Source organism: Aedes aegypti, chromosome 2 (assembly GCF_002204515.2).
Source record: "Aedes aegypti strain LVP_AGWG chromosome 2, AaegL5.0 Primary Assembly, whole genome shotgun sequence".
In the NCBI taxonomy this organism is placed as follows: Eukaryota; Metazoa; Arthropoda; class Insecta; order Diptera; family Culicidae; genus Aedes; species Aedes aegypti.
The window spans coordinates 193,558,575-193,572,013 of NC_035108.1; the positions used below are offsets into that span (position 1 = coordinate 193,558,575).

At 44.4% G+C, this 13,439-nt stretch overlaps 1 protein-coding gene across 1 annotated transcript; it reads right to left on the minus strand.

The window, feature by feature from the left end:
• Positions 1-644: 644 nt before the first annotated feature.
• LOC110676280 lies at positions 645-1,334 on the minus strand. The gene is made up of 2 exons (XM_021843556.1): positions 1,174-1,334; positions 645-1,111 (listed from the first exon to the last, which is right to left on the minus strand). The coding sequence occupies exons 1-2, from the start codon at positions 1,214-1,216 to the stop codon at positions 705-707; spliced, it is 450 nt and encodes a 149-aa protein (XP_021699248.1). The 5' UTR covers positions 1,217-1,334; the 3' UTR covers positions 645-704.
• Positions 1,335-13,439: the final 12,105 nt, after the last annotated feature.

Here is a 13,439-nt window from a genome sequence, read left to right on the forward strand (position 1 = left end):
GCTGAGAAGCAGGCTCTGTCCCATTGAGGACGTTATGCCAAGAAGAAGAAGATGGGTTACGTTACGTAGATTGAGTTTTCGAATAGATTTCGTAAAACGAGGTTCTATTGCAAACAGTGAGTCATTTGTCACCCAACACGCAGCAACAAAGGCATTGTCACCTCATATTCTTGTTGCAACAATTTTATTCCGCAACATCATTTTATCACCACTTGAACAGAATATGACAATGATCGATCACCACATGCGTAGCGATATTCTGGGCTTCGAATTGCAATTTTCGAGAACTTTCTCCGTGTTGGTAAACATTGACACATTATCAAACAGCAGCCATAAAACAAATTTAATTTTGTGTTTAAAATAACTGATTAATCGCAAGTTGAAAAGGTTGCAACAATGTTGCCCTCTGTGATTGTCATGACAATTTTGCTTTTGATTGTGTCCTTATCCGCAACAGTTGGGATGAACGGTTGTGAGCGGACTTGCTTTGTTGTTTATTTTACGTCTGTTTTGATGACAATTTGATTCACTGATTGCAAACCATCTCAAATAGCACACCACAAGATATCCATTCCAGATTGATATCAATATTTCAATACTTAGCTTACATACTATTCGACTTTGTAGAAAATAAAATAAAGCGATTTTTTTTTATTCCGTACGAACTTTAATATCGTTCCAATCTCTTCAAACCACAATGCCGTTCAATGACGGGTATGCAGCCTTAGCTTGATACTTCGCTTCGCTACACTATCGTCGAAATCTCTGGGGCCATGTGGCGGCAGATAGTCCCCATCGGGTTTCGGTGCCAGGTAGTCATTTTCGATCGTCGGTTTCTCATAATGGTATGGTCCTTGGAAATCCGGATGCGATTCTTGGAGCTGGAATGTGGTCGGAGCGTCCGCTTCCACCAAAGTCAGGGGCAATGGTTCCAATTGGTCCAGATCGGCCTGGCTTTCGACGATGACAGTATTGAACAGTTGGGTATCGGTGTCGCCATCGATTTCACGGACCCTGAGCTTGTGTTTTTGGGTAGCAGGGCGCAGATGAACGGATTTCAGAGCGATGCGTCCTTTTGGGCGAGTCAGAACTTCACCGACATCGGCGGCCACTGTGGGTAATAAATTCAAATAGAGCACGTGATTGATCATATCGAAGGTTTTGATAGCTTACCAATGCATAAAAGTGCCGAAAAGACGATCAATTTGCAGGTCATGGCGGAAGATGAAGGCAGACACGATTCCAAGGAACGATACTCAAAATCTGATGCCACATCTAGAAAATTATTGGCTTATATACGGTTGAGAGAACGCTGATCTCATTACGACTATTCTTATTGCAGTTACTCTAGCCTATGATCTCAAAATCGGTTCTCGTCCTCTATTTGTTTCCACGCACGAGTTTGCAAAAATGAAGAATACTGCAAAAATCTTAACCTGTGGACGAGCAGGTGACCAATATTGGTTTGGCATATTAATTATGTGTAATATGTTGATGGGAATCTATCATACCGGGATGAAGAAGAAATGTCTACCCTAAACCTAGCGGTATTCTTTCGAAGCTACCTCTCTACTAGAATAATCTAGAATTTTTATGCAGAAACACCTTCATAGTTCATTCGAAAATGATGTCCATCATTTGGGGGAGGAGGAAGTTGTGTCTACGAAAAAGTGACAGTTTTTTTTTCTTCTTGGCATCAATGTACCGTAAGGACGCCATTCACCGCTCATTTAACAGCATTTCAACACGTTAAATTCTGTCAAAAATCGGTTATTTGATATTTTTCGCAACTTATTGCGCTAGATGCAAGATAAAACATTTGTTTTTGTGGGCAAAAAGTAGAAATGTGAATAACGTATAATTTTACCGAATAACATGTATGCCAAAGATACATGTGGAGATGTATTATTGAACAACCCTAAATACCGACCTTTGCGAAGAAGCTAGTGGGCTTGGCGAAGCTTTCTATCAATACGATGAGTGACATTACCACGTGGAATGCTCTAAAGATGTTTTTGCGAAACGAATTTGAATTTAAAGAAAACAGTGCAGTAGTTCACGAGAAGTTACGTTCGCGAAAGAAGTTCAGCGGAGAAAATGTGATGGAGTATTTTCTGGTTATGCGCGAAATCGGAGCGAAGGCCGATCTGGACATTGAAGCAATCATGACCCACACGATAAACGGGATCAACGATAACGGTCCGGATAAAACCGTATTGTACGGATCAAAATCGATAGCAGAGTTTCGTGAGAAATTACGACTCTATCAAAGTTTGAAAGATGCGAAATACGGCAGAGATTCAGCAGATCAACATTCTGCTAGCGGACGACAAGGACAAGGCAGTCAGCCGAGACTTGCTGGAGCCAGAGTTCGCAATAACAACAGGGCAAGTGCAAGTGCAACGGCTAAGCCGATAGTTTGCTATAGCTGTGGACAGGCAGGGAATATTTCCCGCGAATGCTCCAAAGCAAGGAGCGAGAAAAAGATGCATATTTGCAATAAGCTTCGCCAGTTAAAGGTACTTTCATGGAACTAAAAGTGAATTCGTATCCGGTTCGTGCATTTTTTGACTCGGGTTCGGACGTGTCGCTTTTGAACGACCACTGGGTCGAAAAATTACGATTAACGGTGAACAAAGATGAGAAGAAAAAACTGGTTACATTGAACGGTTCGGTGTGGACTCTGGGTACCGCAAAGCTGGACGTGGAGGTAGATGATACGGTGCTGCCTATGGTTTTCGATGTTCTTACTGCGAAGGAACAAATTGAGCATGTGCTGATAACAACGGGCGTTCCCCGAGGCAACGGACAGGTGGAGCGTGTACACGGTGTCATAGTACCAGCTCTGGCGAAATTAGCTATTGATCGTCCCGAGAATTGGTACAAGTACGTGAATGATTTGCAACGATTCCTCAACAACACCCTTCAGCGAAGTATTGGCCGAACTCCATTTGAGTTGTTATTCGGCACAAAGATGCGATCCTCGGAAGACGTCAGGTTAGCAGAGGCCGTTGAAGAAGAGTGGGTCAAACTGTTTGAAAACGCTAGAGAAGAAGCCAGGATTGAAGCTCGTGCGAACATTGAAGAAATCCAGCAGAAAATTAAAAAGGGATTCGACAAGAACCGGAAGGAAGCTGAAGGATACGAAGTGGGTGACTTGGTGGCTATCAGTCGAACCCAATTCGGCAGCCACTTGAAGATTGCGGCGAAGTTCCTCGGTCCATATCGGGTCACCAAGAAGAAGCGGAACGAGCGATACGACGTAGAGAAGGTTGGGACTCACGAGGGTCCGAACAAAACATCAACGTGTGCGGAGTATATGAAACGGTTTGTGCCAAACGACGATGATGACGAATTCGACGATGAAGACTGCCGTATCGTACCACATGATGAAACCTGAATGCTAAACAGAAGACGGCATCCGAGCCGGATGCTTCCCAGGAGGGCCGAATGTGGAGATGTATTATTGAACAACCCTAAATACCGACCTTTGCGCTCTCACTCTCTTTCCATAACGTAGAACTCTGAACCTTTCTACTTTTGAATTCGTAGTCAGTACTCAAGTGATAGCGCAAAGGATCGGTCCTATTGCTGGCGTGAATTATTTCATTAAAAGTTGAACTCGAAATCACGACGATATCTTCTCGTAATCCGAAATAGAAGTTTCCATTCCGATTCCCGTTGAAACTAACGCGGTACGACATACATGTGTAGGGCGCCATTCACCGCTTATTCTAAGTATGAGGCCCTTTTTACAACACTAACTGGAATAATTTTACTTTCATTAGCTGGATGTTATCTTTGTACTATAATAAAACAACATATTAAACCGTGGCAGCTAAGAAGCATTTTTAGATCTACCATAATGAAATTATTGTTCAACTTATGTTTACCACCTTAAACAGCCTAGAATTATTTTTTATAAATAGTATATAATTTAAAACCACGTGAATTTTATTTTGATACAATCCATTTTGGTATATAATTCATGCTGATGACGTTTATTGCGAAAATTTGTTCAGATTTTTCAAAATAATTCAATGAGCAGTGAATGGCGTCCTTATGGTACTCACTGGGACAGAGCCTGCTTTTCAGCTTAATGTTCAATGAGCACTTCCACAGTTATTAACGCTCAACGCTCCGTCATCGTAATCATCGTCATCATCGAAACTTCAAAAGCAGTTTTTCTGTCCAAATCTAAAAATTATTCGATGAAAATGCGTTCACTGTGTTTCGCTTGGAGAATAGAATACATTGAACACATTTTCATGTAAATCTTCTGGATTTAGAACGAAAAAACTGCTTTTGAAATTTTCGAAATCAATGACGGATCCTGCCCCCTTAACTGAGAACTTTCTTTGCCAAAGTTGCCATTTTCGCATTTGTATATCGTGTGGCAGGTACGATGATACTCTATGCCCAGGGAAGTCAAGGAAATTTCCATTACGAAAAGATCCTGGACCAACCGGGGATCGAACCCACACACCTTCAGCATGGCTTTGCTTTGTAATCGCGTACTCTAACCACTCGGCTAAGGAAGGCCCCCACAAGTGACAGTTTTTATATTAGACATAGGGGGAGGGGGTCTAGTAATTCCGAAAAACGATTTGTCATAGTTTTACCACAATCAGAAGATCAAAATTACTTCAGATTCGTTTAAAAATCCTCTCTGAATGCTTTAGGATCTTTTAGAAAATACTATTTTGGCAAATTTTGGACGGACTACCTTCGTCTTAGCTCGAATGAAATCGTCTGGATGTTTAGTTTTTCGATCATCATTTGAATTTTTGAGAATGTCTATTGGTTCGGAGTTATTCCGGTGGGTCACTGGGTCAAGTCGGGTAAAACACTTCCTTTATAATCAACTCTGACCGAACTAATTGATATGTCAGATTCATATGTCCATTTCATTTCATTTTCATTTATTTATTCTAATAAGTAACTTAAGACGATTTGTCTTTTCTATGTTACATTGATGCATTGTAGAACAAAAGTGACACATTCGGTAAAGCACGCATTTCTGAAAAAATCTAATATACGTGTTTAAATAAACTACTATTTATCTAAAGTGCTAAATCCCATCCCTGATAATTGCATAGTTAATTCGTTTGGCAACAAGTTCCAATATGCAACACCCCTAACGAAAAAGGAATTACCATACTTTGACGTACGGTGCTGTGGTAGTATGAATTTATTACTTCTTCCACTTCTATTCAAAACTAATTTACTATGTAAGTAATCAGGTTCTTTTTGTGTAAAAATATCATGAATAATTAGACAAGATCTAAGTTTCACAAAATTTTCAAAAGAGCAACCTATTAATTTACACTGCAAATGTGAAACATGATCAAACCGGCTAAGATGATAAACATATCTCACGCAGGCATTAAGAGCTACACGCAGTTTATTTGTAGCGTTCACTGATGCTTGCGGCAAAAGAAAATCACAGGCGACAAAAACAGGGAAAAATAAAGGTATTGAATAATTTTAACTTTATTTCAGCACTGAAAAAATATCCGGTAAGCTGTAGTGTCCTCAATTTACCATAAATTTTTCCACATTGTTGAAGAATGAAGTCATCCCAACTAAAATCATTCTTAATCGTAAAACCAAGGCTCAAAGCTTTCTCAACGTACCTTAAAGAACTTCCATTTAAACATAACATAGGAGCGTTTTCACTGTTGGCACGAGTAGTTAAAAACATTGCATGCGTCTTTTCAACGTTTATTGAAAGTTTGTTTCTAACAGACCAATCCAATATCCTTGCCAAATCTTCATTAATGTACCTCGAAGTGGTGTTAGCGTCAAATTCCGAACAATCAAAATAGAGTTGGACATCATCAGCGTATAGGGTAGAAGTACCAATCATGGCTATAGTACCAATTATGGCAATAGTGGGAACAATAAGAGATTTTTCTTATTGTTTCACTAGACTATAATGGCTTATATTCACAGGAATGTTTAAACTATTTGTTTTAAATGGTAACTAAACCTTGAAAAGAACATTCGTCCAATAAGCTTCGAAAAATGAACATTTGAAAATTTTGCCTCACATATATGTCACCTTCTTAGCAGTTGGCTAAGGGACCTCCGTTACGAAATGTATGTTTTGATCCGAATAAACTGTTTCAACCGATGAATGTATGTTGCCTAGTGAGAACAAATGAATAAATTAAGCAGGTATGCAATCAATTCTACTGTTTTAAGCTGGAAATCGTGTTATTTCCACTATGTCGATAACTGGTACAAAGAGTGTTCAAGAGTACGATACACTTTTCCAAACCCTGTTATCAAGAGGACGCCGACACATACAGCAGTGCAAGCCATCAACGGTGATACGTAATCCACTACCAACAAACCGAAGCCCAGCTATCACGGTTGGCTACTCCACGCTCATCTAGCCAAATCTCCCTATCTCTACATCAACAATCATCAGTCATCATCAGAACTATCGATTCCACATGAGTGATAAGGATGACCGATACCACAACAGCATGTGATAAGAGAGGTGAGAATATCACTCGCTCCCAGAACCGACGATAACATCGCAGCCTCGAAGGAATGACCTACGAACAGTGATCTTTCGGAAGCATCGGGCAGTTCACTTCTACCAGACCGCCGGAGAGCATGGAACCGATTAACGTCCGATTTTAACGTGTTTTTATGTAACTAGTTTTTAAGAATAAATATACGGTTTAAGCATGTTTAAGTGTTAAATTTAGATAATAAAGTGTTGTGTTTAATGTAAACCGCCGCGAGTTTAAGCATGCAAGGAAACTAGAATCCGAGGAGTGATCCCTAGCCGGAATATCCTACCACCATTGTTTGGATTTAGTGGCAAATATCCAACCAAGCCACCATCATTGCTGCAGGATATCATCTCTATTCGATGTCGGGGAATTAAAGGCTCAACCACTTCTCAGCTGAGTGAACGTCGAAGGTAACTGGCTCAATCCCCGGTCATTTTGGTCCTTCGAACCGGATCAGGACCACTCCGGACCCTGGAAGTATTCGTATTCTCGGCATTGGGCCGAAACTGGAACTTTCGAGTAGATCGCCATCACCCATCGAACGCCATCATTCGAGGAACAATTAGGCGTTGTTCCATTCAGGACATCAGCGCGCCCAAACTTGGCTTCACTTGTGTCGATCGCCATCGCTACTGATCCCGCTTGGCTTGGCTTGGACTTCAGCCGGGAGGATTATTGTGCAGGTTAGTGAACTCTAGTACTATATGTCCAGCCAAGCTAGGGAATTACTTCAAACTAACACACGATTTTCTCTGTGTAATTTGGATTGCCCACTCAACAACGGTGCGTTTGACAAGGATACACGTTTGGAAGGTTTGCCTATCTGGTTCCTGATTTGCCGCCCATTCAAAACCGTCGATATTGGACACGAAAACCACGGACGTGGTAGGAATCCCTCGCTATAGTTGGATATTTTCGCCGACTTCTATTCTATCCGGACCACTGTTCAGAATCATCCGAGGTCATTGACCGGCTACCTAGCTGATGGAGGTCATCGACTGGTATTGTGACTGGTAGAATCCAACGTCGACTTCGACGGGCGGCCACCCACGCAGACGAGGAGTATCGCTTCGACAGCCAGAACGTTTTCGGCGCAGAGAGGGAGCATCACACGAATTTAGTCCAGGTAATTTAACATATTTAGTGTACTGCCGAAGCTAGACACTCAGAAATACACCATTTTGACTTGGATTCAATCCTCTTCGTGTTACCTCTCTGAACGCTGAGCCCTGCTTGCCCTTTTGGGCTCCTCCGTCTTGAATTTGGATTCGTTGATTGAAGTTGGAGCTGGACGTCTTCTTTGATTGGTACCTATCGCTAGGATTGATTGATAATTTAGAGCATCATTTGTTTCCTGTGGTGAGTTGTGCAGTATATGCCTGGCCGAAGCCATTCCCTTTGGATACTACATAACTGTTCTCCTCTTCGATCATCCCTTGCTTGAGTGCTGTTTTGAGACGATTTGGATTCAAGGCTGCTTGCGAATTGATGAAGCTAAACTTGAGTACCGCTTGCTGTTTTGTCGGGTAAATTAATGCAGTATATGCCTAGCGAAGCTAGGTCTACACTTTGGCTACTACACTGCATCTTTTCCTCTTCGATCCAATAATTATTGCTGAGTTGTCGTCGATCGAAAATCGGACGCGTGACGTCACGCTACTGCGGCCAATTTTCTTGAGGTTTTGGAGTGCAACTACTCGTTTCTCCGGGTAAATTAAAATAGTATATGCCTGGCGAAGCTAGGCCATTGCAGTATACTACACCGCATCTCTCTTTTTCTGCTGCACTGTATCGACGACGACAATATGGTATTACCTGGCGGAGCATCAGCAATGAAGGCGCCAACGATGAGGGCATTGACGGCGAGGCTGAAGGAAATCCAGCTGTCCTTCAACGACATCTATCGGTTCACTCAGAAGTTCTCCGAAGCCAACAGTATCACCGAGGTGGAAATACGGATGGGCAAACTGGATGAGCTGTGGGAAAGTTACAGTGCAACTATGGTGGAAATCTTCGCGCATGAGGACTACAATCCAGAAAAAATGTCGTTGGAGAAGGAACGTGTGGCATTCAGCGACCAATACTATGAGGTCAAAACCTTCCTTCTGGACAAGGTCAAGGAGCTTCAGAAACCTTCAGTTTTGGAGCAATCCAGCCGAGCTGGTGATGGGGCAGCATCGAATACCAGCGATCACGTCCGTCTTCCACAGATCCAATTGCAGACATTCAATGGGGACATCGACGATTGGCTGAGTTTTCGCGATTTATTCACCTCACTCATTCACTGGAAGGTGGATCTCCCGGAGGTGGAGAAATTTCACTATTTGAAGGGCTGCCTTCAAGGTGAACCCAAGGCCCTGATTGATCCACTCCCAATCACGAAAGCCAACTATCAGGTGGCATGGGACTCGCTGTTAAAGCGCTATAATAATAGCAAGCAGCTGAGGAAGCGGCAGGTGCAAGCTATCTTCAAGCTACCAATTCTATCCAAGGAATCTGGAGCCGATCTGCACATTCTACTAGAAGGCTTCGAACGCATCGTGCAGACCCTCGATCAGGTCGTTCAACAAAACGACTACAAGGACTTGTTGTTCGTCAACATCCTCACAGCACGTTTGGATCCGGTCACGCGTAGGGGGTGGGAGGAAGTTTCTTCTACGAAGGAGCAGGACACTTTGGAGGATTTGTTCGAGTTTTTACGTCGAAGAATCCAGGTTTTGGACTGTCTTCCATCAAAACCAACCGACACTAGGGGTGCCGGCCAGTTCCAGCAGCAGCCAAAGCCAAGGACACAACCAATGAAGGCTAGCTACAGTTCCACCCAATCAATCCAGGCATCTAGGGGACGCTGTGTGGCATGCTCTTCGGATCATTTCCTCTACCAATGCAGTGAATTCCAGAGGATGACAGTATCGGATAGGGACAGTCTCTTGAAATCCCATGGACTTTGCCGCAATTGTTTCCGGGTGGGGCACCAGGCCAAGGATTGTCATTCAAAATACTTCTGCCGAAACTGCAAGGCGCGTCACCACACTCTGGTCTGTTTCAAGCAAGAAAGGGAAAAGGAAACCAAGGTTGCGACCGTTGCTGGGGGCAACAAGTCGTGCAATTCCAAGGATCACCAGGAATCATCCAATATCCAAGTGGCAAATGTGGCAGCCACGGAAACTGCAGTGTCCGCTGCAGCTCACCAACATCCAACGCAGGTTCTCTTGGCGACAGCAGTTGTGATGATCGAGGACGACGTAGGCAATCGTCATCCTGCTCGTGCTATGCTGGATTCCGGATCCGAGAGTAATTTTATTACGGAACGACTGAGTCAACGGCTACAAGTCCATCGAGATCGGGTAGACATTTCGGTGGCAGGAATTGGCCAGGTGGCCACCAAGGTTCGACAAAGGCTTAGAGCGGTTCTTCGGTCACGAGTTTCGGACTTTTCTCGTGAGTTAGGTTTCCTAGTCCTTCCAAAGGTCACAGTGAACCTCCCAACAACCACTATCAAAACGGATACTTGGACACTCCCAAGTGGGATTCAACTGGCGGATCCCACATTCTTCGAATCGAGCGCGGTGGATCTCGTACTCGGTATCGAGTGTTTTTTCGAATTTTTCGAAACAGGAAACAGAATTTCCCTGGGGGAACAACTTCCAGCTTTAACTGAATCAGTGTTCGGTTGGATCATCAGTGGTGGAAATGCATTTCCTGCACGTTCTCTCCACATAAGCTGTAATGCGTCCACCCTTGACAGTTTGGATACCTTGATGACTCGCTTTTGGTCCTGCGAGGAGGTGGAATCAGGCAAGGCTTATTCTCCAGAAGAGGCACGCTGCGAAAAATGGTTCTCCAGTACGGTTCAACGAGATTCCGGTGGTCGTTATACGGTTGCATTACCAAGGATGGAAGACGCTGTGTCAAGGTTGGGCGAATCGAAGGACATAGCGTTTCGGCGCTTCCAAGGTACTGAAAGAAGACTGGCTCGGGATCCATCACTCCGACAACAGTACGTTGCCTTTATGGTGGAGTATCTTGAGCTCGGCCATATGAGAATTGTAAGTGAGACAGACGATACCTCAACAAAACGGTGCTATTTACCACATCATCCCGTGGTGAAGGAATCCTCAACGACAACTAAGGTTCGAGTTGTCTTCGACGCCTCCTGTAAAACGGCAACAGGAGTTTCGCTCAACGATGTACTATTGGTAGGGCCGGTAGTACAGGAAGATCTTCGATCCATAATCCTTCGCAGTCGGACCAAGCAAATCATGTTGGTATCGGATGTCGAAAAAATGTTTCGTCAAATCAATGTTCGCCCGGAAGATCGCCAACTTCAGTGTATTCTATGGCGAAACTCACAATCGGAAGACGTCCGTACGTATGAACTGAACACAGTGACGTACGAGACGAAGCCAGCCCCCTTTTTGGCCACTAGAACACTCCATCAACTTGCTTTGGACGATGAAGATCGATTTCCGCTTGCAGCACGGGCGGCCATTGAAGATACCTATATGGACGACGTCATAACGGGAGCAGATGACGTTGAAACCGCTACGGAGCTACAGTTGCAACTGAATGCTATGCTATCGGGAGGAGGTTTTCTACTTCGGAAATGGGCATCAAACTGTCCGTCCGCGCTTGATGGGATTTCCCAAGAGAACTTAGCTATCCGTTCCATGGATGGTATTAATTTGGACCCAGATCCTTCCGTTAAAACCTTAGGGTTGACCTGGTTCCCTACCACGGACATTCTTGGATTTCAATTTTCCATCCCTCCTGTGGACACAGGAGTAATCCTCACCAAACGATCCGTATTATCAGTGATTGCAACCCTGTTCGACCCTTTAGGCCTCCTGGGAGCCGTGATTACTACGGCGAAGGTTTTTATGCAACAGCTATGGACCATACGTGTCGAAAATGGGCAACCACTTGACTGGGACAAGCCGCTTCCGCCAACGGTGGGTGAGGCTTGGTGGAAATTCCACGAACAACTACCGCTTCTTAACCATCCGCGAATTGAACGATGCGTAATCATCCAAAAGGCAGTAGGCGTCGAAATCCACTGTTTTTCTGACGCCTCGGAGAAAGCTTACGGAGCCTGTCTGTACATCCGAAGCACAGATGAAGACGGAAGGGTGAAGGTTCGACTTCTTTCATCCAAATCGAAGGTTGCTCCATTAAAATGCCAGACCATTCCAAGGTTGGAACTGTGCGGAGCAGTTTTGGCCGCACAATTATTCGAAAAGGTTCGCGAATCGATTCGGATGACCACAACTTGCTATTTTTGGACGGATTCCACGTGTGTCCTTCGTTGGATTCAGGCTGCACCCACTACATGGACGACGTTTGTCGCCAATCGTATAGCTAAGATTCAGATTATCACCGAAGGTTGTCGATGGAGTCACGTACCTGGAAAGCAAAACCCGGCAGACCTGATTTCCCGAGGCGTTACTCCCGAAGAGATTCTTGAAAATCATTTCTGGTGGCAAGGGCCAACCTGGTTGCATGAGAGTTCGGATCGGTGGCCCAGATCAACGGAAATCTCATCTGTAGAGGAGGTCGAAGAAGAAAAACGGTGAGTTGTTGCTGGAACGGTTTCTACAATCACCGAGTTCAATCAGGAGTATTTCCGGAAGTTTTCGTCATATTCAGATCTCGTTCGTCGCACTGCTTACTGGTTGCGCCTAATGAAACTACTTCAACTACCGGCTACACAAAGAAGCAATCAAGGATTTCTCTCCACATCTGAACTACGAGAAGCGGAAAAAAACCTTGGTTCGTTTGGTACAAAAGGAAACATTTGTCGAGGAGTTGAAGGCGCTCTCCAAGGGTGAGACAGTTCCAAGGGGTTCACATCTTCGCTGGTACAACCCCTTCATCTCGGAGGATCATTTACTCAAACTAGGAGGACGGTTGAAACATTCCCTGGATACAGAAGAGACGAAGCATCCCGTCGTTCTACCAGCTCGCCATCCATTCACTCGACTTCTTCTTCAGCATTATCACGAACGCCTGCTTCACGCGGGTCCCCAGCTGATGTTGAGTGTAGTCAGGCTCCGATTTTGGCCGTTAGGAGGAAGAAGCGTTGCCCGAAACATTGTCAATAAGTGCCAAAAATGCTTTCGCTCAAAACCGTCTCCAATTCAACAATTCATGGGAGAATTGCCGGCTTCCCGAGTCACCATAGCACGTTCATTTTTGAACACTGGTGTGGATTACTTTGGCCCTATTTACCTACGCCCCGTTCCACGCCGTGGTGTAGTTAAGGCATACGTGGCAATCTTCATTTGTCTGTGTACGAAAGCAGTTCATCTAGAGCTAGTATCGGATTTGTCCACAGACCGTTTTCTTCAGGCACTTCGACGGTTTGTGGCACGGAGAGGACGTTGTGCGAAAATGTATTCCGACAATGGCACAAATTTCGTCGGCGCGCGGAACAAACTACAGGACCTGTTGAAGTTGCTGAAAAGCCGAGACCATCATGATTCGGTTTCAAAGGAGTGTGCCAGGGATGGTATCCAGTGGCATTTCATCCCACCAAGCGCGCCTCACTTCGGAGGTTTATGGGAAGCAGCCGTTAGATCTTCCAAACATCACCTGTTACGAGTATTGGGAGAAACACCGGTATCACCCGAAGATTTTAATACACTGCTTACCCAGGTTGAAGCTTGCCTGAACTCTCGCCCCCTTACGCCACTGTCCGACGACCCTAATGATCTCGAACCACTGACGCCTGCCCATTTCCTGATCGGTTCATCTCTTCAGTCGATCCTTGAACCAGATTTAGGCGAACTTCCAATCAATCGTTTAGATGCTCTGCAACTCATTCAAAGGAGGCTGCAGGATTTTTGGAAGAGATGGCGCAGAGAATATCTCTGCCAATTGCAAGCAAGGACCAAGCGATGGCAGCCTGCA